General features: G+C 37.4%; 1 protein-coding gene across 1 annotated transcript in view; it reads left to right on the top strand.

The window, feature by feature from the left end:
• Nucleotides 1-4,812: 4,812 nt before the first annotated feature.
• Nucleotides 4,813-25,535, top strand: part of MFSD14B (major facilitator superfamily domain containing 14B) — a 38,296-nt gene continuing 17,573 nt past the window's right edge. The window contains exons 1-5 of the mRNA XM_035569214.2: nt 4,813-5,082; nt 17,038-17,133; nt 20,460-20,522; nt 22,930-23,057; nt 23,936-24,050. Coding sequence (XP_035425107.1) covers nt 4,945-5,082; nt 17,038-17,133; nt 20,460-20,522; nt 22,930-23,057; nt 23,936-24,050 — 540 coding nt within the window. The 5' untranslated portion in view covers nt 4,813-4,944. The remainder of the gene's footprint in view (nt 5,083-17,037; nt 17,134-20,459; nt 20,523-22,929; nt 23,058-23,935; nt 24,051-25,535) is intronic.

Raw genomic sequence — 25,535 nt, 5'->3', positions numbered from 1 at the left:
TCTTTTCAGTATTACTACATTTGATTCAGTCTGTTCTGGGAACCATCTTTTAAAACTATAAAAAAAAGGACCTAAGAATGCAGTTATTATTTACATTCAATATTATTTTTCTGTATTTGCCTTCAGAAGCCTTTGCAATCAGCTATAGGGCACCCCTGTCTACGCAGTCCTCACTTATAAAAATGAATAAATAAATAAACCTCTCTTCCAAACTGTTTCTAGATTACGACACCACCTATGCTACTAATTACAAATGAAGATGATTTGTGCCAGATATTATTTTCTGTAAATTCTATATGGGTAGGGTATAAAACAGTATTACAACAATGCTACACGTGGAAAAGAAAAATCATGCTAAGCAAAAATGTAACTGACATTCAGACACTGAAATCTATGAATGGGGACTGCAGTGTCCCAAACACACCAATAATTTACTCAAATAAACCCATAATAGCTGGTGCAGAAAGGGTATGAAACAAGTAAGAATGCTCAAAAAATTCTAAAGAGAACTTATCCTAACTGCACAGAATTATGTAAGTTAAAATAACATGTAAAAAAAAATGTCCTCAAGACAAAATGCTTTTCATTTGAAACTATATCCCCATCTAGTGGGATTCCTTTTTAACAGCTGATAGGGTTTTATCTCTTTCTTAGTCTGATTTTGAGAACAGTGTAAAGACCAACAAATAAAAGCTGTTAATTTCCAGGTTTTGCCTTTTAAGCACATTTCTGCTTAAAGTATTCTATCTTTGCTACCATTATGAATACTTTATCAGTAAGAAAGGGCTGATGCTTGCAGGGATACTATCTACTGCTTTATCTGAATGAGGTTTGAAAAAGCTTAGAGTAACACTGGAAAAAAATATAAGCATCCAATTTATGAGAAGTGGCTTTAAGTAGAAAAGTACAATGAAGACATAGTGCTGGTCAATGGTCCCTAGAGTTCTCAGACTGCATGGATTTCCCTCCAAGCTGTCTGTGGTCATAAGACGTTAATAAATTATAAGGAGATCCAAGAGTGCAAAATAAAGTAATCTTACTGTAGTGAATGTTGGGGATTAGATTATAATGAATTTGAGCAGTCCAGTAATGAATTTTGGCTCTGTATACAGCTGAACTGCACTTTAAACACATTCCACCGGCTTGGTTCCTCTTTCTTTTAATAACATGAAGAAACTGAAAATGAAAGTTGGCTTGCCAATTCAAGACACTTCTCACTAGGAACTGCGATGTATGGAGCAAGCAGAGGCTGGAGGGTGCTACAGGTCTGTAAAACACAGTAAAACAGCTCACGATGAATGCAGAAACCATGCTAAGAGTCTACTCTGCACAAAAACCTGGCCCAATTCTTGCACACACCATTGTTTCACTGATGAGCTTTCACGTTGTTTTTGTTGACGACTCACTGAGCATTTTCATCAGCATCATGCCAAGACAGCTGTGCAGAGTGCTCTCTTAGTTTCCAGAAAATATTTTCTCAAGCTTAGCCTCACTGGACCCAGCCATGAATGTCAGTTTCTGAATAACGCTCAAATGATTGTAAAATCTCTTATATTAATTTGATCAGTGGCAATGGTTACCAGCATTGTCATACAAATTATCATCAATTATCTCCAGTATACACCCAGTGACACAAATAGGGCAATCATACCTCTGCCAGACCTGCTACTGGATACTTGCAAATTTATTTAGATGGTGCTACTGTGGCTTCTGTTTCAAAGACTGAGTGTGTAACACTGTGAAGATTCATACCTTAAAATACAAGAACAAATTTGCAAAGCTACACTAAATTTCCACCTATCCTGGTTCTGAGACATTAGTTTATGTTTACAGAATGAAAGAGTAGAAAAAGTGAGCAAAAGAAGACTGATATTTCCTCTAACAGACTTCCCCACCTTCTTGCAGTCAGCAGCTTAGGAACTTTCTATTGCTAAAAAGCCCTTAATGGAGATGTCTTCAACACAATATTGTAATCGTCTTTTAGACCACTTACACTTTTGAATCAAAATATTATTTAGAAATGTGTTCCATAATCTAATGACAATTTAGAATCATAGAATATTAGAATGGTTTGGGTTGGAAGGGAGCTGAAAGTTCCAACCCTCCCTGCCATGGGCTGGGACACCTCCCACTAGACCAGGTTGCTCAAAGCCCCACCCAGCCTGGCCTTCAACACTTTTGGGAATGGGGCATTTTGCCTGGAAAATACTTGCTTCTGTTTGTTTTAAACTTGTTACCTGATCATTCCACTTAGTTGCTCATCTTCCTTCGTTATACAAAAATATCTAGTAATACTAACAGTTACTTTCTACATACCAGTCAGGATTTTATAATTGCTATCCTATTAATCTCTTCCCTCAATTATCTCCCAAATACTGAAGCCTTTCCATGACTCATTATTGCCACAGTGTACCTAGAAAAAAAAATTAAAAAAAAATTGTTTTTGAGATTGGGATGAGAACAGCATAAAGATGTAATGGATTCATGATATGTTGATGTAATATTCTCCACTTTTTCTCATATAGTTATTCCCTAATAATATCAAAACTTTTTTTTTTTTTTTTGGACCAATTCTGAGCTTTCAGAAAACTATCTACAAGGTTTCTAGTGTCTTTCCTAAGAAGAAATAGCTAATTCAGAGATCTATAAACCCAATAACTAATTAGAATTCTTTTCCCCTAGATAACTGAACTCCATTCATGAGGTTACTTTCAGCTGACATTTTACCATTCACTCAAGCTTATGATATTCTTTTACAACTCTTTACGGTTTTGATCATGCTGAATTGGATTCTGTAATAAACTTTATATCTTTGTTATTGTTTCTTCCACATAATTTAAAAAAATTGCTTAAGAATATTCTAAACATCATAGAGCACATAGTCAATGGGGACTATACTAATTATCTCTCTTAATAAACAATTTATTCCTTCTTTTTGTATCCAATTACTTGTTTAACCAATTCTTAATAAATATATCTAGCTCAAGATGTGAACAAAACCCTTTCGACATCAAATTCTGTATTGGACCAGAATGAAATTGGACCATCATGGCAAAATTACAAATAGATGCCTTTATTGAGCCATAAAAGTTGATGGAAGATGTTCTTTTGATTTGTATCTGAATTGGATTAAGCCACCTAAATGAAATGTATTTAAAAAATTTTCAAAATACAGAGGTAATGGTAACTTCAAGCAATACATTTTACATTAATCTGATTAGGTAGAGAGAAACCTGTGATCAATTTACAAAAGCTGATATACTAAGCTTCTAAATTCATAGCTTTGAATTCAAAAAATTCTGAGTGTTTTGGAGTCTGTTAATTAAAAAAAAAATCTGTAAGGGATGAAGCCCCTTGGTTTTCATGCCAAATACAAAAATTGTCAGGTCTTCAAAGCAGCAAAAAAACCCCACAACTTATGTATATTTTGTAGTGGTGACCACTCTTGAAGAAATGGAAGGTTTTATAAGAGTTTCTCAGCTAACAAAATAAGGAAGTGGAAAGAAAGCATGAAAACCTACACAGGGAAAAGTCATTTTGAAGAATATGTGTTGACTTACTTATTCCTATACAATAAAAAGAAATAATTTTGCATAGGTACTTTGTTCAGGGTATCCAGTGTTATTAAAATGCTGATATTTAAAAAAAACAAAGCTTCAAGAAAGGTCACATAAAAACTGAGGAATGTTTTCAAGTCAACACGTGCTACTGTGTTGAAAGAGAATGCTTGTTGAATTGTGCAACACACTGAAGGCAAATTTTGAAATGTGCTATATTTAGCAAATACGGTGCTTTCTAAATACTGAGAAAAGAGATATATATAACAAACACAAATGCCCTTTTAAATTAACATTTACTATTCCAGCAAACAGAACAGTTGTGTTCTTGGAAAAAAAATCCTTCGTATTCAGCTGTGAACACCTGAAGTACTTCGGAAAATAATGACTTGACTACAGCAGTATATGGAGATGCAAGGAATGCAGGATGAAAGCCTCCCAGTCTTTTTGAACTCCCAGGTCAACACCTCATCCTGGACCGACAATTCACTTCCTGCGCTGATTTTTGATGGCCTACTTCTAGTAACAAACTTTACTTCCAGTACTACATTATCTCAGAATCTCCATTTGTGCACACACAGTGAGCTATGAGGTAAGACGCGTCAAAATAATTCTTGATCAGCTGGCCACATGATACCTAAATGAGAGGAAGCTCAATTCCTCATGAAAAAGTGGTGTGCTGATGACACTGCTTGGAGTCCAACACAGTGCAAGAATTATAGAATTATTAAGGTTGGAAAAGACCTTCAAGATCATCTGGTCCAACCATCACCCTACTATCAATGTCACCCACTAAAACATGTCCCTAAGCACCATATCCAACCTTTCTTTGAACACCCCCAGGGACAGTGACTCCACCACCTCCCTGGGCAACCCATTCCAATGCCCGACTACTCTTTCTGAGAAGAAATGTCTCCAAATTTCCAACATAAACCTATCCTGGTGCAACTTGAGACCATTCTCTCTAGTCCTATCACTGGTTATCTTTGAGGAGAGACCAACCCCCAGCTCCCCACAACTTCCTTTCAGGCAGTTGTAGAGGGCAATAAGGTCTCCCCTGAGCCTCCTCTTCTCCAGACTAAACAAGGAAGAAGACTGGACGCCACCCGCTTTCGGAACAGGCTGCCCAGCGAGGTGGTCGAGCCATCACCCCAAGCCTCCCCTCCTCCGTTAGCGGCCCCGCCGCCCCTGCAGCCCCGCCCGGGCGGTTGGGCCGGCCAGCCTCGGGACCCGGCGTCACGCGAGGCCCGCGGCAGCGCCCCGCCCAGGCGGCGCGGCGGAGGCGGCAGGGGGGGCGCCCTCCAATCCCCCCCCCCCCCCCATCCCCTGTCCTGTCCTGTCCTGTCCCGGCCCGGCCCGGCCCCTCCCGGAGGATGGTGCGAGCGAGATGAGCCCCGAGCCGCCGCTAGCCCCGGCCGGAGAGGACGGGGAGCCGGAGGAGGAGGCGGCGGCGGCGGTGAGGGAAGGCGGTGTCTGCGCCATGCTGCTGACGCGGGCCGGCCTGAAGGCGGGCGGCTGCGGCGCGGTGAGTGCGGGGCCGCGGCGGCCGAGGGGAGGCCGGCGGGGGGCGGTGGCAGCGGGCGGCCCCCTGCCCACCCGGGTGCTCGGCCCTGGCTGCTCTGCGGCTGGGGGCGCGTCGCGGCGGGATCGGGCGTCAGGCAGGGCCTCCCGCAGGTCCCTGCCCGTCCTGCGGCTCCTGCAACCAGCGGGCAGGTGGTGGTGCGGGTACGGAAAGTTGGCGTGTCGGAGAGTTGTGTTTTGGAGCTATAGGAGGTGCTGGTGTCAGGAGCTTGCTGGCCGGCCGAAACCGGAGTTCTCCTGCGTTTTTAACAACTTCGGGCTCTTCTTGAGCCGCCTCCTCCCATTGCGTTGAGGTGCCTTCGCGCGAAAACGTCTTTCAGGCGGCTTGATCCTCACCACACATGCAAGCCTTAACATGCCTTAAAAGCAGATTGCAGGTGACACCTCCAGAGCATTCTGCAACAAGTGGGGACAGGTGACTCTTTTTCAGGCAGGGTGCTCCAAGGCCAGCAGATCTAACCCCTTCTCTGCTGTTGACTGTGTGCCTGTAGCAGAGGATGGGAGTAGGGGAGCCCGGGGGGATGCAGACAGTAAGAAAACAGATGGACGTTATGTTGTTTTTGAAGGGGTACAAATACAAAACTAGGCAAAGACCTGTGATAGATCTGTTTCGATAAGTTGGAATCACTGAAATTTTATTTGCAGCCTGGCTTGCTTGTTATTAGTGTTTTGAGACTAAATCCATGTTCATTTGTTCCTGAGTAGTATATTTAATATTTGTTTAATCATAAAATATTATCTGAAAGCATTGTTGATGCCACGAGTTTATAAACAATATTAAGTTCATGTTGGGGAGCCAGTGTCTGCTACATGTGTATCCTGCCCTCCTCTCCCCCACAAATAAGAATCTCTAGCAATGGAGAGAGGGTAGCTTTCTGTTTTGTGTTAATGTGAAGTGCATGCATTTCATAAAATCACAAAAACATAGAATGGCTCAGGTTGGAAGGGACCTTAAAGATCATCTAACTCCAAACCCTCTGCCATGGGCAGGGATGCCATCCACTAGACCAGGTTGCCCAAAGCCCCATCCAGCCTGGCCTTGAACACCTTCAGGGATGGGGTATCCACAGATTCTCTGGGCAACCTGTGTCAGTGCCTCACCATCCTCTGAGTGAAGAATTTCCTACTAATATCTAATCCAAATCTATCCTCTTTTAGTTTAAGACCATTCCCCCTTGTCCTGTTATTATCTACCTGAGTAAAGAGTCCTCCATCTTTTTTTTATAAGACCCCTTTAAGTACTGAAAGGTTGCAATGAGGCATCCCCAGAAACTTCTCTTCTCCAGGCTGAACATGCCCAGCTCTCTCAGCCTTTCTTCATAGACCTCTCATCATCTTTGTAGCCCTCCTCTGGACTCTTTCTAACAGTTCCACGTCTTTCTTTTGCTGGGGGCCCCAGACCTGTATGCAGTACTCCAAGTGGGGCCTCATAAGTGCAGAGCAGAGGGGAACAATCACCTCCCTTGACCTGCTGGTCACACCTCTTTTCATGCAGTAATATTTGTAGTATCTTTAGCTGTAATTTGTAATATCTTTAGCTGACCATTCATGTTGTAGTATTAATGTGGTACCTTGGCTGGAGATTTTTTTTAATTCCTGAAGTCATCTGTTTTATATCAATATATTCTTTGTCTCTTACTCATCGAGGTTATCTGATGAAGATGTGGAAGTACTTTTAATGTTTAATTAAACCCAGTGAGGATGTTAAACAAAATATTCCTATTAAATGGAATTCACTAGTCATGTAAATAAGTTGTTTTATGTAAGTTAATTCCAAAGTGACTGTTTCACATTTCTTGTAACAGATCACTTCTGTATTTGAGTTTTTGGTGTCACTTTTAGAAATAATTACATTTTCCAAATGACAGTTTGGTGTCATTCAAGAAGTGCAACTGGTGTCTTGCATGATATATTTGCTGTTCTGGTCTTCTATTCAGGAGTCTAGATGTGTATATGATTCAATAACACAGCCTAAAGCTGCAATTGGAGCAAAATGCTTGCAGAGGGCTATTAGATTCTTAGTTAAAAAACGTAGTCTTTCAGTACTGCTTTCGGTTTGGGTTTTATCAGCATGGATGATGTAGTGAAAGAAAACAAAGGATTATGTCAGTAAATAGAAGAAAAAAATGAATTTACTTAACTTTGAACAGAAGATAAAGGTATGGAAGGTAGAGATAGAAAAATGAGAAAAAAGAAAAAAAAGCTTTGTTTTCTTACTCCAAATCTGAACAGGAGTAAAACAAATGGGAAGTAAATCTATAGCTGACAAAGGTGCTACCCTGTATTCCATATTAAGGGATTGAATGCTTGTTAAAGCTAGAGGATTAAAATACCTTTGAGTACCAAAATATACTTTTTTTTTCTTTTCAGTTTGCAAATTTATCTTCTTAATTCTTAACTTATAAAATGATCATAGGTTTTGATTGCTTGCCTTTCCCCTTGCCCCGTAGTACCTTTAAGGGAATTTGTGTTCCTGCAGTGCATCTCCTACCAGACAGGAAGATGTGGGGCTCTAGCTTTATCTTCTGTACTTCTGAATAGCAGTAACACAATTATACTTGTATCAGTGTAAAGTCTGCTTTGCAATTTCTGACAAATAGTCTGTTTCCTTTTGTTACTGTGCTTCCTGCACCTCCCAGTGATTCTCACGTGGCTGTCATATTGCTAGAATATGAATTCTGCCGACACATTAGTGAAAGGGCTTATTCAGACTTGTATATGAGGGTCCAAGCCATGGTTTTAGATGTAACTGCAGAGATATCTTTGATACCAGTTGGAGTGCAGCTCTGGCATTTGAAAGTGAAAGCTTGTCTTTCGGCTTGCTGATGAGAAGTAGTTACAGAAATGAAACTTTGAGTTGCTGCTTTGGTCTGTGAAGGATGTTTTTATTTTAATTTCCGTTCTGATTCTTTTGTCCTACCAATGTGATGCAACAGACGTGAAAAATATGAGCAAGTCCATTGGGCGGCACAAGGCCCAAGCTCTACCCCTCCAGGCAGAATAACAAGATTCTGTTTTTTTCTATTATCTGTAGCCAACTTCTCACTGTTGAAAGCACTGGCTTTCTTCAGATGAAGAACTAAAATCTAAATACTGAGCAAATGACTTGTTTTGAATTGAGTTACTGGCTCTAAATAATAAGAACAATAGTATGTTTAAGTAAATTCCATTGGAATTAAATCAGTTTCTGCTGGCTGCACTACCTTGATTTTAGTGGGATTCAGAAGTTGAAGTAAATGATGCTGAGAACATTTTGTTACTGGTTAAGCAATCTTGTTCTATCTGCATTGTGGACACTGATATTCTCCATCCCATACATTTCTGTATGAATAGTATAAGAATTAGTATTTCATTTTTATATAACCTGTTGTCAGTAAAATAATGTCCCACTAAGGAAGCGTTTTGGCAAAATACAGTACGATGCTGTCTAAATAAAGTGATATTATGGAAGGAGTTTCAGGATGGGATGTCTCAAATATATGGGCTGGTATATACCCAAAGAGTTACAGGTTTTTAGCATTAGTGATAGCATTTTTCTTTCTACTATTTCGTAAAAAGTGCAGTGTAATGAAACCGATGCAGCATGAAATGTTCTGAGACTTCACCAAAACAGCTCCCAGTCCACTAAGCTGGTTCCTTAAATTTCTTGCTTGTAGTAGACCTAATACTCAAAGTGGCAGTTTGGACATGTAGTCCTTTACGGAACACTTCTTTTCCCACAGAAGAAACTGTTTAAAAATGAATAATTAAGGTTACACTGTGTTGCTTTCTCAAGCAAGGTTATTAATGCTAAATTTTCACATCAAATTAAATGAAAGTAACAGGGATTCTGAACCATTATCAGGCATGACTAGCTGCTGTCTTAACAAAAACAAATCATTCTTGCTTATATTCCTGCTCAGAGGTCACTTTGCTGTTCTGAGTTTGCCATTATTAAGGCTTTAGGCTCTGGCAATTTGGAAAGTTTTGTGTCTGGAGAAAAGTTTGCTAGCCTGTAAGAATAAATATGCTCACCAAACTCTGGTTTAGAGTTTCTATTACTCTAGAATAGAAACAGAATGATGGTAATTGTATAAATGAGACTTGGTATTTTATTATTGAGGATCCAGACTTAACCAACGGGTAGTGAGCTTGGGTAATTGTCTATTCAATAGGAAAGCATGTGAATTAACCAACTGACAATATGTGCTTTTAAGAGAAATCTCTGTGTCTTACATTTTTCTTCACTTTAGGAAGAAAATTTCTCAACAATAGAAAAATCAGCTTGTGGTTTGGTATTTTGTAAAATCCTGTCTATGTATTAATTCTATGAGAAATATTAAATTACGACAATGCATTGCTGTCTAAAGCCTAGCTTTTAAAATGTGGCAGGGCATATGACAGTCCTTCTCTTGGATGCTCTTTCTACTTTCAATGTCGTAAGGCTCAAACGCTGAACCAGAAATGGTGTTTTCATGCCTTACACTCCTCAGAAGACTCCTGTTTCATTAGCTTGTCCAGACTAAACTTAAACAAAAATGTTTTCCCAGCAGGGAAAATAGTGTGGTAAGGGATTTTACACTCTGACAGTAAATTGTGTGAAGTTCCACACAATTTAAACCTGATGTCTTGGGTCCTGCTTTACATAATTTCTTGTATTTTTTAAGGTATCAATTGTCACTGAAGGCAGCGATGATTGTTTTCTCTTCACACCCTTCGTGTCACTCTCAGTTTAATAAATTCCAGCTGTACCTTTCATCAGATGTTTCAGCTGCAATTTGGCAAAACATACTGCAGCATTCTCTTCGCCTACTGTGGGCCTCTTCCACCTGTGCACTGTTCAGCAATATGTATTGCATAAAGCTTCTGAACAAAACAAGCAGTCATGGGATAAGGAGAATGATCTTCACATAGATATAATAAAAATGGTTAAAACACCAGAAGCAGAGCGTTAGTTAGTAAGAACAATCAGGCATGCACATCACATGCTTATGTAGTAGTATGATGATAATCTTTTTCCTAACAGCGTGTCTTTGAATACATTTTTTTAAACCATGGCTGAACACTAAATTGGTGCCTTTCATGGAACTGTCCTATCCAGGATCACATTCCTAAGTAGTCATTCTGGATGTGGAATTACATTTTTTTTCATGTTTGTGGTGGATAAATTAATCTGCCATTTAATTTGTTTTCCTGACTACATCAATTTCTACTCTTCACAATTGACATCTAGCTTTTCTAACCTGAATTGCATTGTGTTATCAGTGAACTTTGTCACTTTTGCTTTCACCCTTTTTACAGCTCACTTATGAATATGTTGAACTACATAGGTCATGGGACAGTGCTGGGACTCTACTGGTAACTTCTTTTTATTGTGGAAACTGTTTTTCTTTTTCCATTTAATTTTAAAATTTTTACCTTTTTAATATTCCAGCTAAGAGTTTGCATCACATTCTTTTTATTTTGAGAGCTTTTGGTGAGGGCCTTTCAGTGTTTACTTAAACTTTCAGAAGGCTTGTTAATATATATGTCCTTATCCATACATACTGCTTCTGAGAACTCCTGAAAGTCAAGGCATGATTTCCTTTTACAAAATCTGAATGAGTTCTTCTATTTTGACAGAGTTGTGTTTCTGACGCTCTAAAGCTGTGGACTACGATTGTTTCTAGCTTTCGTCTGAGAGACTAAATCATGATCTTGCTGTCCAGAACAGATCTGCTTAAGGTATTTCTCGTAGTTTGCAATTGAAATACAAGTTTGGGCAAGGTATAAGCCAAATTAGTTGTGATTTGTATTCCACCTCACATGGCATATCTAAAATGCCAAAGGCTGTACTGGATTGAAAAGTGCCTTCTCTGGTATATTGTGCACTGTTGTACACTTTACATATCATAGACGGGTATGTATGCACATAATCACTAGGTGATTGCTTCAGTGACAGGGGCAGCCAAGGTCTTCAGGGTGTTTTTTCTGAACTTAAGTGAATTTTTGCAAGTTCTAATGAAAGGGGCTTTTGTAGCGAACAGGTTAGAACTAAGATGGTTCCTAAATAATTCTGTCTGATTGCTAGACAATAAACACTAGGAAGATGAGGAGAGCAAGGTAAACATCTAATGTGCCTAAAGAGCTACCTAGGTAAAATGTACAGAGGAAAGAGCATCCATGTTTTAGTGGGACGGAGTGGTGACATAATATTTCCCACAGCCTTCTACTAGACAAGACGGCAAGGTACAGGCTGGATGTGGTGGCCTGCAGGATGGGTATGAAATTGTCTTAACAGGCTGCATTCAGACTGTGGTGGTCAATTGTTTTTGCTCACGCTGGTAGCCTGTCACTGTTCCTTAGGGATCAGTATTGGGCCACATGCTGTTCAATGTCTTCATAAATCCTCTGGATGATGGGATCAAAAGCACCCTCACAAACCGTGTGGTGAGTTGCATACCTCATAAGGGAGAGCCATTTATGGGCTCTGGACAGGCTGGAAGGGTGGGCGAGCAAGAACTGTATGATGTTTAACAGAGACAAGTGCAAGGCCCTGCACCTGGGACACCACCACCAAAGTGCCCAGTACAGATTTATGAGATCTGTGTGGCTGGGGGAGCAGCCTTGCCGAAAGGGACCCAGGGTCCTGGCGGACAACCAGCTGAACAAGAGCCGGAGGTGGGATGCTGCAGCAATGAAGGCAAATTCAATCCTGCGCTGCATCTGCAGGGGATGCTACAAACGGAGATCATCCCAGTCTGCTTAGCACTTGTCAGGCCGCACTCGGAGCACTGTGTCCAGTTCTGGTCCCCATAATTCAAAAAGGCCAATTGGAGAGGGTTCAAGGGAGGGCCATGGAGACGATCAAAGGGCTGGAGAGCCTGCCCTGGAGAGACTGAATGAGGTAGGTCTTTTCACCCTGGGGAAGAGAGTCATAGAATGGTTTGCATTGGAAAGGACCTTAAAGATCATCTAATTCCAAACCCCTGCCGTGATCAGGGACACCTTCCACTAGACCAGGTTGCTCAAAGTGATAGGTGTCCCTGCCAATGAAGAAGAGAAAGCTTGGGGGAACAATATCCCAGTACTTAAAAGGTGGCTACAAATAGGACGGAGGCTCTCTCATCACAAGAAGCCACATGGAGCAGACAAGGGGCAGTGGTACAAGCTGCACCAGGAGAGGGTTTGTCTTGATATAATAAATTCTACACACTGAGAACGATCAGTCACTAGAACAACCTCCCCAGGGCTGTGGTAGAATCCCCATCACTGGAGGTTTTTAAGATCTGAGATGACATAGTGCTAGATAATCTCATGTAAGCTCTCTTTTCCCACCAAAGGTGTGACTGGATGGTATTTTGAGGTCCCCTTTCAGCCCAAGTTATTTTATGATTCTATATTTGTGCTAGAAAAAGCTAAAATGATTAAATAATGATGCAGTAAGCATACTAGGAAATGTTTGCATTTTATAATGGATCTTGAAACTGTTGAAGTTCCTGGGGAAATGGAATAAATAGCAGTGAAGGTAAATGTAGAAAGGGAGTGTGCTTTATAGTTTAGCATGAATGTCAAGGTTCGAATGATTCAAACAGGAAAGCATGTTTCTGAAAATGGCTTACTGATTTTGTTAGTTCACTTCTTTGGCATCTTGCAAACATGAGAGTTGACATCTTAGAGTTCAGTGAGGGTGGTTTTGTTAAAAATTTACTTGTAGCAGTTAATTTTTGTAGGGAAGAATGCCTCTATAGATAAAAAAATAACAAAACTCTTCATACTAATGCACTTGAATGTTGGTTTAAATACTGTGGAACGACAGAGAATACTGCTTGCCAAGTCTCCTTCCTGGGTGTAGAACAACCTACTAACATAGTCTCTTGAGATACCTTACTGTCTGGTGGTGAAGAGTTTTTGGGAGAAGGGGGAGAGGAGAGTGGAGGAAAGTTCCTTTAATTGTCAGTTCAGAAGTTCAACCTGAATTTGGTTGTTTTCTTCCTGAGAGGTAAAAAGAAAATTCAGTCTGGAAAAGGACTTCAGGTCTATAGGCCAACTTCTTCCTCATGGCAGTTGCTGTGAAGCTAGAGCAGGTTGCCTAGGGCTCTTCCAGGTATATATTGAAACCATCTGATGACTGAGAATGCAGAAGTCAAGCCTGGCTCAGTGGGCAATGGGTTCTGATGCTTGACTGCCCCTGTGAGGAGAAAAAGTACGCTGTATTCATTGAACCTATTCTTTTTCTTAATCCAGCTAGCAGGGTATTGTGTCCATCATCGTTGTACAAATTTGAAAAGCTTGAAAAAGAGCTGTGGAAGACTTGAGCACTTGAGGAGTTAGAAGTGGTTTTATTCTGAAATAAATTACATACAAGAAGTGAAGTAGTGAACAATGTTTGAGATTCCATGCTGAAGTGCTTTTGCAGCCATTCAAGCAATGTTAATTGTTTAATTACTGTTTAGAATTAATAGACAAATATTTACGTAAAAATAGTGTGAATAAATAAATGCTACAAACTCTACCTGTGCTCTTGAAGATCTGGAGCTGGCTATAAGAATTCATATGGTGGACTATTTTAGGGTGAGCTGTACTAGTTATCCTTCAAAATGACTAAGATAAAGTATTCTTGTTGGTGCTGTATTGCATTTTTTCCCTACTTTCCATCTTTCCATGACCAGATCCTCACCGTCTGGATTTATGATCTTGATATCTTCTCATGGCTTTATGTGTGTTCAACAGCTGTGGTCTGCTTTTTTTTTTTTTTTTTTTTAAAAAAAAAAAAGGTATTGTTTCCTAATAGTTCTCCCTCTTGGCTTCAAATTAATGTTTGGGATTCTTCTGCCACTAGTAGACGAAGAAGAAATAAAATGTTTTCCAAAATTTGTTATAAGGTAAAGAATTATAGAAAAAGCAAAGTGTAAAATCAGAAATAGTAGATGTTTTGTCAGAAATTCTGTCACTCCTGATTTTTATAATGACTTTGAATGTAACTTTAACAAACTCTTATAGTTAAAAGCATTTGAGATTATGTAATATTTTGCTCATTATTGATTATGCAAGTGCAATAGCTTGACCAGCAGCTGCATTTCAAAACAATGATAGTGTTCATACATAGTTCCTCAGCCCACACACTGGGCTGTCATATGAAAATTTGTGTGGGGAGAAAATAATCTCATAACAGATTTTAAAACTTGCTTGGGGGCGCTTAATTTTTATCATTAGAGCTTTAACATTTGGCAGGGAGGGGGTGAGAGGAGTTGGTGGTGGTAGTGACAAAAACAATTTGTAGATAGACCACGCACTATTTCTGAAAATATTTAAATCTTTTTATTTGTGAAGAATTCAGTATGTTATCTGTGCATCCCCTAGTTCAAGAATCCTAAAGGTCTTTGTACTTCAAGTTTATAACCACTTTTTGTGTGTGTATGTTTCAAGTTCTTTCTTTATGTAAATTGCATGCAGTTGCATCCTGTTACAAAATATTTGCTGGTATAGAAATCAACCACACCTATTACTTTAGCAGTAGCTTCATCTTGAAATGAAGAATGAAGTGTTTTTAGGGAGCTCTTTGTTTCTGAAACCAGTAAAGAGTTCGTGTTTTTTTTTTTTTTTCCTTCCAATGGTCCAGGCTTATCAATCAAACTCTTCTATTGTAAATAACTTGATGCGTGCTTTTTAACCAAAAGCTTTTTAATGAGAATTTTTAGGACCTACAGAAAAGATGGGCTTCAGAATTGGTATCTGCATTGGTCCATTTGACACTGTCAGTGAATTTTCCTGTTTGCATGATCAATTGCAGTTAGCTGCAGTCATTTGCACTAGTGTTTTTGAATTAGTCTATACATTCAAGGTTTTGTAAAGAAAACTAAAAATCATAAATTACAGTCTGTGTGGCTCACAGATTGGTAACAGTATATCTGATTTGGAATGCTTGACTTCATTCTGGCAGGGCATGTTCCTTTCAGGATTTAAATTCTACTTTTCCAGGCTATGCCTTGAATCCAAAAGGCTATGGAAATTTTTTTAGTAGTTCAATGCAACTAACTGTAAGCTGCATGGTATCGCCAAAAATGATTTGCTGATTATTTTAATATCCAAGAAATACTCTTTTAGTATCAATAGAATAAAAATACATTTTCACAAAAGTTTTTAAAAGATTTCTGAGGGGGAAAAAAAGGGCATGTTTTTTGTATATGTATGTAAAACATCTTTTGGTCAACCATGTAAATCTCAGATCAAAATTGTATGTAATAAAAGCATACTCATTAGTAAAAAACAAACAAACAAACAAACAAAACCTTTATTGAAAGTATTGGAACAGTTGCATTGGAACAGTTTGCTGAATGCAAACCACAGCTTTTTGGTGCAATGTCATCTTTAGTGTTGTAGGAGTGAGAGGGAGTAAAATAAAGTCAAGGGAACAGCTGGGGAGTCCCTTACCTACTCTAGAAGAAAAGTGCTTGTCTTTTGCAGAGGAAACTGCTGTTGGAAGGGTTCTTCAGACTTCAGTGTGATCTGTTTTAAACAAGCCCTAGTCTTACTGATACACATCTTGGCCAAAAAAAAAAAACCACACATATTAAGCATGTTCTTAAAATTATTAACCTATTAGGTTATATAGAAGTACTCGCAGACTTCTTGCATGAGATTTTTTTTCATCATAATCCACTAAATCATTGCAATTTAGAAATTGAAAACTGCATGGTAATCTATAGAGAAATGTTAATAATACTTGAAAGTTATAAGCTTCCTGAAGATAATCTTTCTAATAGGAAATAATATGATCATATCACAGATGAAAGACAACGGTTTTCTTCAAAACTTCAAGCTGTGAAACATGCTGTAGTGTAGAAATATACTTTGAATCTTACCAGGTAGAAAGAATACTATCTGTTTTACTTTGTGACTACAGAGCTTGATAAAATCTGATAGATTTAAAAATTATTAGAGATACAAACAATTAGCCTGTCCTGGCAGTAGGGATTTCGTCAGTAACTTTAGTATTAGATGAGAGCGCTGTACTGCTCTGTTCTAAGAAATACCAGTCCCAAGGGAGTTTTGTGGCTTTGGACTGGCTAGAAGCACTGAAAAACAATCTAATACATGACAAGTGTTAGGGTAAAAGGAAAAAGTAATTTTAGAACCCAGAAACTGAGTGAAACAGTTATTATGACAAGGGACATAGAAATGAAAGACAGGAACAATTCTCGATAATTCTGCTTTAGCCAAGGGTTCTGTCCAGTTTGTCCAAAGAAAAAGCTTCTGGATCTCTTGCGTGGGGATCCAGTCCTGGGGTCTTCACAGTTTGCTGTTTAAACTGCCATGGCAGGTGCTGATGGTTCAGCCCGGGCTACGTATTAACCAGCTCCTGGATGTCTAGTCTGCGGGCACTCCAAAGCATGAAATTAATCGATCATTTGTCATCAGAAAGTAGTTTTATAGACTACAAGAGTTATCTGTTCTTTCTCTGATACTATGACAGTTTAGAGTGCAAAAACAGGTGCTCTTCTGGTTATGCATGTTGTCATAGTTTAGGTCTAACAGTGATGCAATCTTCGTAAAACTTCTTTGTTTGTTTGCTGCTTGTGTAGATATAGGGGGAGTTAGTTTGTTGCACTGTTGTGGAAGGGTTGGGAATATTGATGTGGAGGAAGGAGTCCTAAAGGCACACTGGAAGTGAGAGTGGCTCAAGACAATGTCAGAATGGGAAAATAATTTTCTTTTGTCAGCAACAGTTTGACAGAGCAAACTTTCTGAACTTCCTTGGACATCTTAGTCATTTCATAATAATTTCTCTCCACCCTTCTTCAGCTTACTGTTGTTCCCAAGGGTTTCGTAGTAGGTCATCCTGAAAGCTGGTTATACTCAAAATATGTTTGCAAGATATCTTTGCATACGTAATGAACCAGATGTATACAAACTCTGTATTTTTTTCTTTTTTTTTTAGCAACAAGGTATTGGTCGGCCAAGTGTATACCATGCTGTGGTAGTCATATTTCTAGAATTCTTTGCCTGGGGCCTCTTGACAACTCCAATGTTAACAGTAAGTATCACAAAATTTAATTTGTTAATTCCTAGGGGTCATGGTTTTAATTTGTTTTACACTTCCAGCTTACCTTGTTAACTGAATTTCAGGAGTCTGAACATTCTTCACCATAGAACAATATTATACTACAGTTGAGATGTAGCAAGATTAAAAGACAGTCAAAATATATTAGTAAAATACAGTACTACACTCTTTGTGTAAATCGTAGTAACTGTAGTTACTACTAAGTAGCTTTTGTTTGCCTTTTGGAGTAACTCAGTGTACTGACGAAGGCTCTCTGTGGAGATTTTGGCTTTTTTAATGACTTCATAGTTCAATTGATCTGCCGGTAATAACAATTGAATAAACTATACATCTCATAGTTATCTTTGTATTCTATTGTGGTTGGTTGTTGTACCAGTATGTAACTTGGAGTAAAAACATAAAGGCTTTTATGTAATAAGTAGATTTAAAAAATATTTAATCTGTTCTGGAATGCAGCTGAATAGATACATTTTCTAGATTGAATGGATAATTTGAGTGTTTTACTAAAGCAGTCATAGGATATGAAGCCTTTTATCTGAAGATGTGGATCTTATTTATTCATTGAAATCAGGCCTGCCTAAGAGAAATCATCAAAAGTCTCTTAGTCCATTTTTTTTAAATCAGATAATACCAGAGAACAATTTGAATACATGACCATGAGGGTTTTGTTGGATTTGAAGACCTTGTTATGAACTGTTTTCTACTTCCCCAATCTCCAAACGATGTTGATTATATCACTTTTAAAAGGTGTTTCTGTAACCTTCCTAAAATAATGCACTGATTTTTAAAATATAGTTTATTGATAAAAATGTCCATATAAACAGATTTTCGTAAAGCAGGTGTCTCACTAAATTGCTGTCCTGTCTTGCCAGCATGAAAATATGGAGGAAATTTACTTGGTGGTCCTTCTTTTATTTTTTTCCTCTGCTTTTAACCAAAAGTGCTTAACTTCAAGTTGCTCTACCGTGGCACTTCTCGTTTAAAGGGATAATGTGCAAATAGTAACTTTTCCTCTGTGTTCAGAACCACAGTTCTATATTCTTGCTGATCTTTTTATTTTTTAATCAGCATACCACTCACTGATAGGCTGCTGTTTGATTAAAACAATTTCAAATCTCATTTGATATGTTATGCACGTATGATACAGAGGAGTGTAACTTACCTTAGCCTGCTGATCAGTAGTACTCTGAACAGTACTGGAGGCCATGTAGAACCTTCTTGTAAGCAAGATCCAACTTTTGAATGGGCAGCTTGCTGGTTTTGCTCAAGCAGGTTTGTCTGGAAGGAAGAAAAGGGCAGAAATGGAAATGTCTGGCCTGGTGATCAAATCTCATGATCACTCTTATTCTTTTATTTTTTATTGACCTGGAGAATCAGGATGCAACCACATTCTCATCGTTTAGTCAGATTAAAATGACGTCTTATACTTTATTAAAATAAACTGCTGCACTTTAGCTGAGATTACTTAAACTTTGTGTTTCAGATTGCATTTTCACTTTGACATCTGTTTTCAGTGAAGCTGTAGTGTTTGTTACATGATACTATACTTAAACGCTTTAGATCTTTTGTTATTTATAAAACACGCAAAGAATATTCTGCTCACTGAATGCTCAAAGCTTATGCTCAGTACTCTTGTATTTGGACTTGTAGTCTTATGTTAGTAAATCACCATAATCACATTAATCTCTTAATGCCATACACTATCTTCAGTATAATCTTTTATTTCGTATACTGGTATTAGTAGCAGTAGAACTTGAGTAAGGAACTCCTCCCTTCCAGTTTGTAGGATTGTATTTCTCTTTTCTATAAAATAACAGAAATTAATTTCAAAAGCTAGAAGCAATAACACCAGTGGTTACCCCCTAGCAAAAATACTGGGAAGTACTTTACAGAAAAGTAGATTCGACTCAATGAGTTTCCTGGCTTTTTCTCTTTTCCTCTCCCACTCTCTCCTTTTCCTCTCTCTTCTTTCCTCTCTTGTGGCCTCCCCCATTTTTTTTTTTTTTTTAAAGAAGGCGTCTGGTTTCCAGAGTGGCTTTCTAGATCTCTACCTTGAACCATGATTGTTTTTTCTCCATTTGCATCAACAGGAAAACAGGTTAAAAAATGTTTTGAATACCTAAACAGAAGATGATAACAGAAAGAAGAAGGGGTATATATGAACAGAATTATCTGACCACTGGTTAATGTGGTAACAACTGCCTTTGTTAAATCTGTGAAACCTATGGTTGAGAAAGTTGGTTATCCTTGAAAAATAATGTTGGTGTTTTTCAGTGACACTGAAGTGTTGTGTTTTTTTCAGGCTAGTGATTTTCTTGATATACATATAAAAATTGTAGTTATTGGCGCTTTGGCCTATAAATTAAAAAAAAAAATCACTTATAGATAAAAACAGCAAATGAATTTGAAATGTGCATGTGTGTATACACTATGGTTATTGCAGTAACTTTTCAAATTCAAACAGTAGCACATATGAGGCTTTTTAACTCTTCCATAATTATGGCAAATCTGTTTAGTGTAGATTAACATGCTTGCCCTTGAATTGAAGCTACTGTTAAAGCACTTCAAATGAATTCACAACCATAGTTAAAGAATGCATAAAGCACTCAGATCTGTTGCTAGTATTTGTATGCATCTATTTGTTCGTCGTGTTTCTAGCTGTATGACTATTCAGTATCTGCATTTTGTGCTCATGACAGTAAGTTGGGTTCTGTACTTTCTTCCTTTCTTTTTTCTGTCACGAAATCACCCTCAGGGCTGTGGTAATTACTTTGCATGGACTGCATCATATGTAATTGCAGGGGGACAGGGAGAGGTGGCGTCAAAGGGTACATGCAATTGGGAAACAATATTCACAATTGCCCCAAAAGGCACTATGCAAATAGCTCTATTTTTCTTGACAGAATGTGTTACCCAAATCTCATTTTTACTCCTAATTAGTAACAATGATAGAAATAACTTTTTGAAGAAGTTATCTGTCAGAATTCTATGATGGGTGCCACATGGAGATGTTTTTTCTCTTATATTAACCCCTCTTCTAAGCCGAGTTCCCCAAATCAAAACACTTATGCTGTACTATACAGTCTGTTTCAAGAGAAAAATTGATGCCAGTGTATTCTTGGAAAAACTTGTCAATATTTTCTCATGAAGATAGGTAGGAGTATAGTTCTGGGGTAAGCTACATTTTTTTAACAAGTCTCACTGTAGCTATTCTGTTTTACAAATCCAGATTAAACCTTGAAGCAATTTTCTCCTTTCTCTCATAATTCAAATAATGCTTTTTTTTTTTTTTCCTTTAGGTTTTACATGAAACATTTACCCATCATACGTTTTTAATGAATGGTCTTGTTCAAGGTGTTAAGGTAGGATTGTTTAAAAACTCATTTAAATCTTTATGTTTCTCTATTGTAATGAGTCTTCCCTGCATTGTACATAAGAACGTCTTGCAGACTGAGGATATAATTAGTTCTTAAACAGATTTTCCATTGTTGTAGTTGTTTTCCTATCTTGATTCAAGATTTACAGCTAAATGTTAATATCTTGAAACAAGTAGAATACATCTCAAAGTTTAGATGCCTTATTTGAATGTACTAGTTGTAGTATTGTAATCTTGTTAAGGATCCTTCTAAGAATGCAGTCAGGTTTTTAATGTCTGCTTCTTAATGTTAAATGACGTATATCAAAAGTGGGTCAATGTAGCTCTGATGATGACATTGAGATTCAAAAAAATGAAGTACTTAAACCACTGAGATTTTGTTTAAGATGTGGTATAAAAGCTATTTTTTTTGTTTTGTTTTGTTTCTGTTACCCCCTGCCCCCCCCAGCTTGTCTTTCTTTTATGAGTTAAATTTTGAGTGTTCTGTGATGGTCAAGAGATACAGGGTAGCTCACAGCATATGTCTGAGACCATTGCATTCCAGTGGTGGTTGTGCTAGATTGTTGCCACAAAAAAAAAAAAAAAAATTGTAAAAAGTTCTCTAGCATAACTGAAACTCTAAAGGCTCTTCTTTGCTAACCATCTTAAAAAGAGACTTCAAAGCACTTATCATTAAGATGATTTATGATAGATAAAAACTATTTAGCTTTGTATTCTGTAACAAATTGTAACAACATGATATCTTTAGGAAGAACTTGCTATCTTGCTATCTTACATGGTGAATGGCAGAAAACCATGCACTATATGGAATGTAGGGATGTCTCAAACTGAAAAAAAGTAACTTTGTTAAAGTTACTTCTTAGCAAAACAAAGTTCTTGTTACTCCTAATGTTTTCTTTCAGCTCTTACATTGTACAAAGTGCAATGTAATGAGGAGCATCATTTAAAAGCAGCCAGCTGAGGATTCCTATTGTTTTTTACAGAGCATATCTGTAGAAAAGTGCATAAATCTCTAGGTGTAAATGTATGTATTTCTGTAACAGGTATAATAAATGGGAAGATAGACTAGAGTGAACTTGGACTTCAGTGTCTGATAATTTTCTTCAAAATGTTTGTGAAACATTAGAAGTGTTCTGGATGGTACTTGGCAAAACATATTTGCATTTTACCAAAATCTGCAGGGAGCAAAAACATTAATTTTAACTGAGTAAGGCATCTAAATTTCCTAGGTTTTGGTGGTCTGGCTTTGTAACTTTTGTAGCAATTTACTTACTGAAATCATTGGAATCTGAACAGTTTATGAGGACTGGGCATAATGCTTTGTTAAAACAGTAGCCTACATGCACATGTTGAAATGGAACATCATTAGTTTAACTCTGGAATTTAAGTATAAAGTTAACTGGAATAGACTTTCAGAGTAATGAGGTGTTTACAAAACCATGTATTTACTAATGTTTGGATATATAGCAGAGTTGGATTGACCAATTAGGAGGAAGGTGTCACTTCTGGGGGTTCTGCTGAGTCAAATACATAAAAAGCTTTGGTCATTATAATTCTTCTGTGTAATACAGAACAGATCTGAGGCCTTGATTCTAGGACTTTATGAAATGTTTTGTTGTCCAAATGTGGTAACTCTTGATTAACGCAATAGAGAAAACGGGGTTATATACAAGCATTTTGTATATCCCATTTTGCTTATTGTCTGATCTCCAGTTGCACGTAGTTAGATATTCAAGATTTTAAAATACCCAGTATTTGATCCTTATTTTTTTCCATGACAACTGGTATTTGTAATCTGTCGTATGTCACTGGACCATCATTATGGCGTTCCATTGTCTCAAGTTGTCAGCGTTGCTTAAATGAGCCTCATAGTTGTTGCAAAGTACCAATATCCCATGCATGATAAATTGTATGAAGCCATAAACATCACTCCATTTTCACAGCTCAGGTTGGTTTGTTTCAGAGAATAGTTAAATTACCTGAAGGTGTCCCTTAGGATGTTCATGTCCAAGTTAGAGCGAAATTTGTGTTTGGCATCTAGCACTAAGAAGTCTTGTGATAGAAGCTAAGAAGGCCCCCTTTGTGAAGCTTGACTGTAGGTTTCGGACATTTTTAAGAAGCTTTTGCAATCTGTGTTACCACTATATTGAATCAAATTGAGCATGAGAAATGTTATGCCTCTCTTTTTCCAATCCATTTAAGTTCAATGAATTTGAAACATAAAACATCTAAATCACAGAAAAGTAGACTGCAGAAGAAATTGTATAGAATTTCAATTACCTTTTGCATTTAATTTCAAATCATATTGCCAATTAGGCTCATTTTTTTTTAAAATATATTTTGGTTAAAGTGAAATGTAAATGTAATCATCAATTATTTTTCTTCTATCACAGGGTTTTTTGTCCTTTCTCAGTGCTCCACTAATAGGTGCTCTATCAGATGCATGGGGAAGAAAGTCTTTTCTTCTCCTTACTGTTTTCTTCACCTGTGCCCCAATTCCATTAATGAGAATAAGTCCATGGTAAGTGGTACATACAGTAATAGTGATCTTATATAGTAATATAGTAGAAATTCAATCACAGGAGTAGTTTGGGAAAGTGGGATGAGGACAGTAAGGCAAGAGTGAAGCCACTTCCCTTTCAAGACGCGATTACATTATTGTGGAGCTTTTTTTATTTAAAGGGTGTTAAAACTGTGGATCTTAAATGTAGAAGTTATGGGAAGTGATTTAGGTTACTGTATTTGCATAACTAAAACAGTAATTGAAACAGTTTGTTAACCGTAATTCATTTTTAAATTCAACTGTAATTTTTTACCCTGAGGACGCTCAAAATGCTGTAATAAACATTTCTAAAGCTAAGTGAAACTTACACTTTTCTGTGGTCAGTAAATTCTAATTGCCACAAACCAGATCCCTTAACTCTGGTTAGGAAATTTGGAAGTCCTAACTGAGTAGAAATGACTTGGTTTCAGTTTAATTTGTACTTCTTGTGAAATTTAGCATGGTGAAAGAACTTTGTATGTAATGTGTTCAGAGTTTTGCTTTCAAATCTTTACATATGGTAGTTTGTTCTTTAACTGATTGAGAAACTGAGTTCTAAGATAATTCATTTTTCATAATTTAAGCTTTCTTCAATTTTGAGAATGTGAAAATGTATAGGTATCATGACTGGAAAAGGCTGTTTCTTTTATTTGCTGTAAAGTAAATATTAGGATATCAAAAATTAAAACGCTGTTTTCCAATATTTAAGTCAAACTTCACAGTCCTGTTTTTATTCATCTCCTGTAAAGCTGTAAGTAGTTAGTTTTGGATGATTGCTTTTCATAGACTAGATACAATCTCACTTGAAGAGAAAAGCTAAAGCTTAAATTTTCTAATTGTTGCTTTTAAATCATTAGGTGGTACTTCGCTATGATTTCGGTATCTGGAATCTTTTCTGTTACCTTTTCTGTAATATTTGCCTATGTAGCTGATGTAACACAAGAACATGAAAGAATTACAGCTTATGGACTGGTAAGACACACTAAACTTGGGAGAAAAAAGAAAAAGGTCAGATTATAACCTTTGTATTGAACTTGTGTTTTGGTGCACAGAATGTCTTTTGACTTTAAGTAATAAAGTTGATACAGAAAGGAATGAACCGTGCATCAAGACGTATTGTTAGAATGTTGGGAGTCTAATTTAGACTTTTTTTTACTGCTTCACAGGCTGTTCTGTGCTCATAAGAACAGAATAAGAATTTAACAACTTTACTTGCATATAGGACATGTGCAACAAAATATCTTTTAGGTTTTGCAGGCAGGATAAGAAATGCTGATGCCAGTGCAAATCATTTAATGCTAGTTTTAAAATATCTCTCCCTCACTTGTATGTGATTTCTTTGTAATATATAAGGGCTTTTTTTAACAGTCAAAATAGTGAGGGAGGGTGAAAATGCATAATGCAGACTATTTAGTAACTTACTGATAAACTTTTTCAGTTAGCAAGGAAAGAGGAAAATAGTTCACTTCGTACAAACTAGCCTTTTCAGAAATAATATAATTCCTGATTAGTTTGCTTTTCTGAATATCTGTATTGGTTTAGGTTTTGTTCATCTGGAGGCCCACTCCACCATTTAGGTGGATATCCTTAGCCTTTCAACTTCACTTATCCCTTCATCGTATGTGCATCTGTTTTCACCATACAGATGCTAATACATTGATTCTTGGCAGTACTGTACATTGAGCTGTTTAAGGTTTCCCTTTATTTTTGTACTTAAAAAGGTATAATTATCAGAAGATAAATGATTTAGTTCTCTTGAACTTGTGTATATTTTTTGTAGCAGAACCCAAAACAAGATTAAAAGTTCTGGAATCGATTATCACCTGTTTTTTCCTATCTATAAGGGGCCATATGTGTATTTGCCCGCCTGTAAAGAGAAAGAAAATCTAAAATTCTATAAAGTATTAGACTGAAGTGCAATCGTTTCCATGAGGAAACGTCTCCTTCTAATCAGTTTGTTGTAGCTTTTTCTTAGGACTTTTTTTAGCTTGGCATAAACCTAAACTAGCTTCTGATGTTACCTATTCTATAGAATAGACATGCAGTGTGGTTTTGGTTTGGAGGCTGGAAAACAGTGGTAATTAAATCTAGCTTTTAAATATACTTTTCTGATGATCTTTGTAGTGAAATTTAACTACAGTGCTTGTGGTTTTTTTATTGTGCTCCACTGTATATGAATCTAGAATGATTTGTTAGTAGCTGCATGTCTTTACAATGTAATTTGAAGTAATACAGCTGTTGAAATCGTTGTTAGAACTAATGATTTGCTAGGTTGCTGTGCTATCCAGTGGTACAGTTGTAGCTATATACTTTTAACAAAAGCACTACATATTTCTCTTTCACCCAGATTGGTGAGGCTCAAGTTCAGTTAGACAGGCGTTAAACGTGCTGATAACTTTTTAGTGAAAGCTCATCAAAATTCTCATATTTAGAAAATAAAGTCCATTTATTCAAACT

This window comes from Cygnus atratus, chromosome Z (assembly GCF_013377495.2).
Source record: "Cygnus atratus isolate AKBS03 ecotype Queensland, Australia chromosome Z, CAtr_DNAZoo_HiC_assembly, whole genome shotgun sequence".
NCBI lineage: Eukaryota > Metazoa > Chordata > Aves > Anseriformes > Anatidae > Cygnus > Cygnus atratus.
This window is presented reverse-complemented; position numbering and strand designations above follow the sequence as displayed.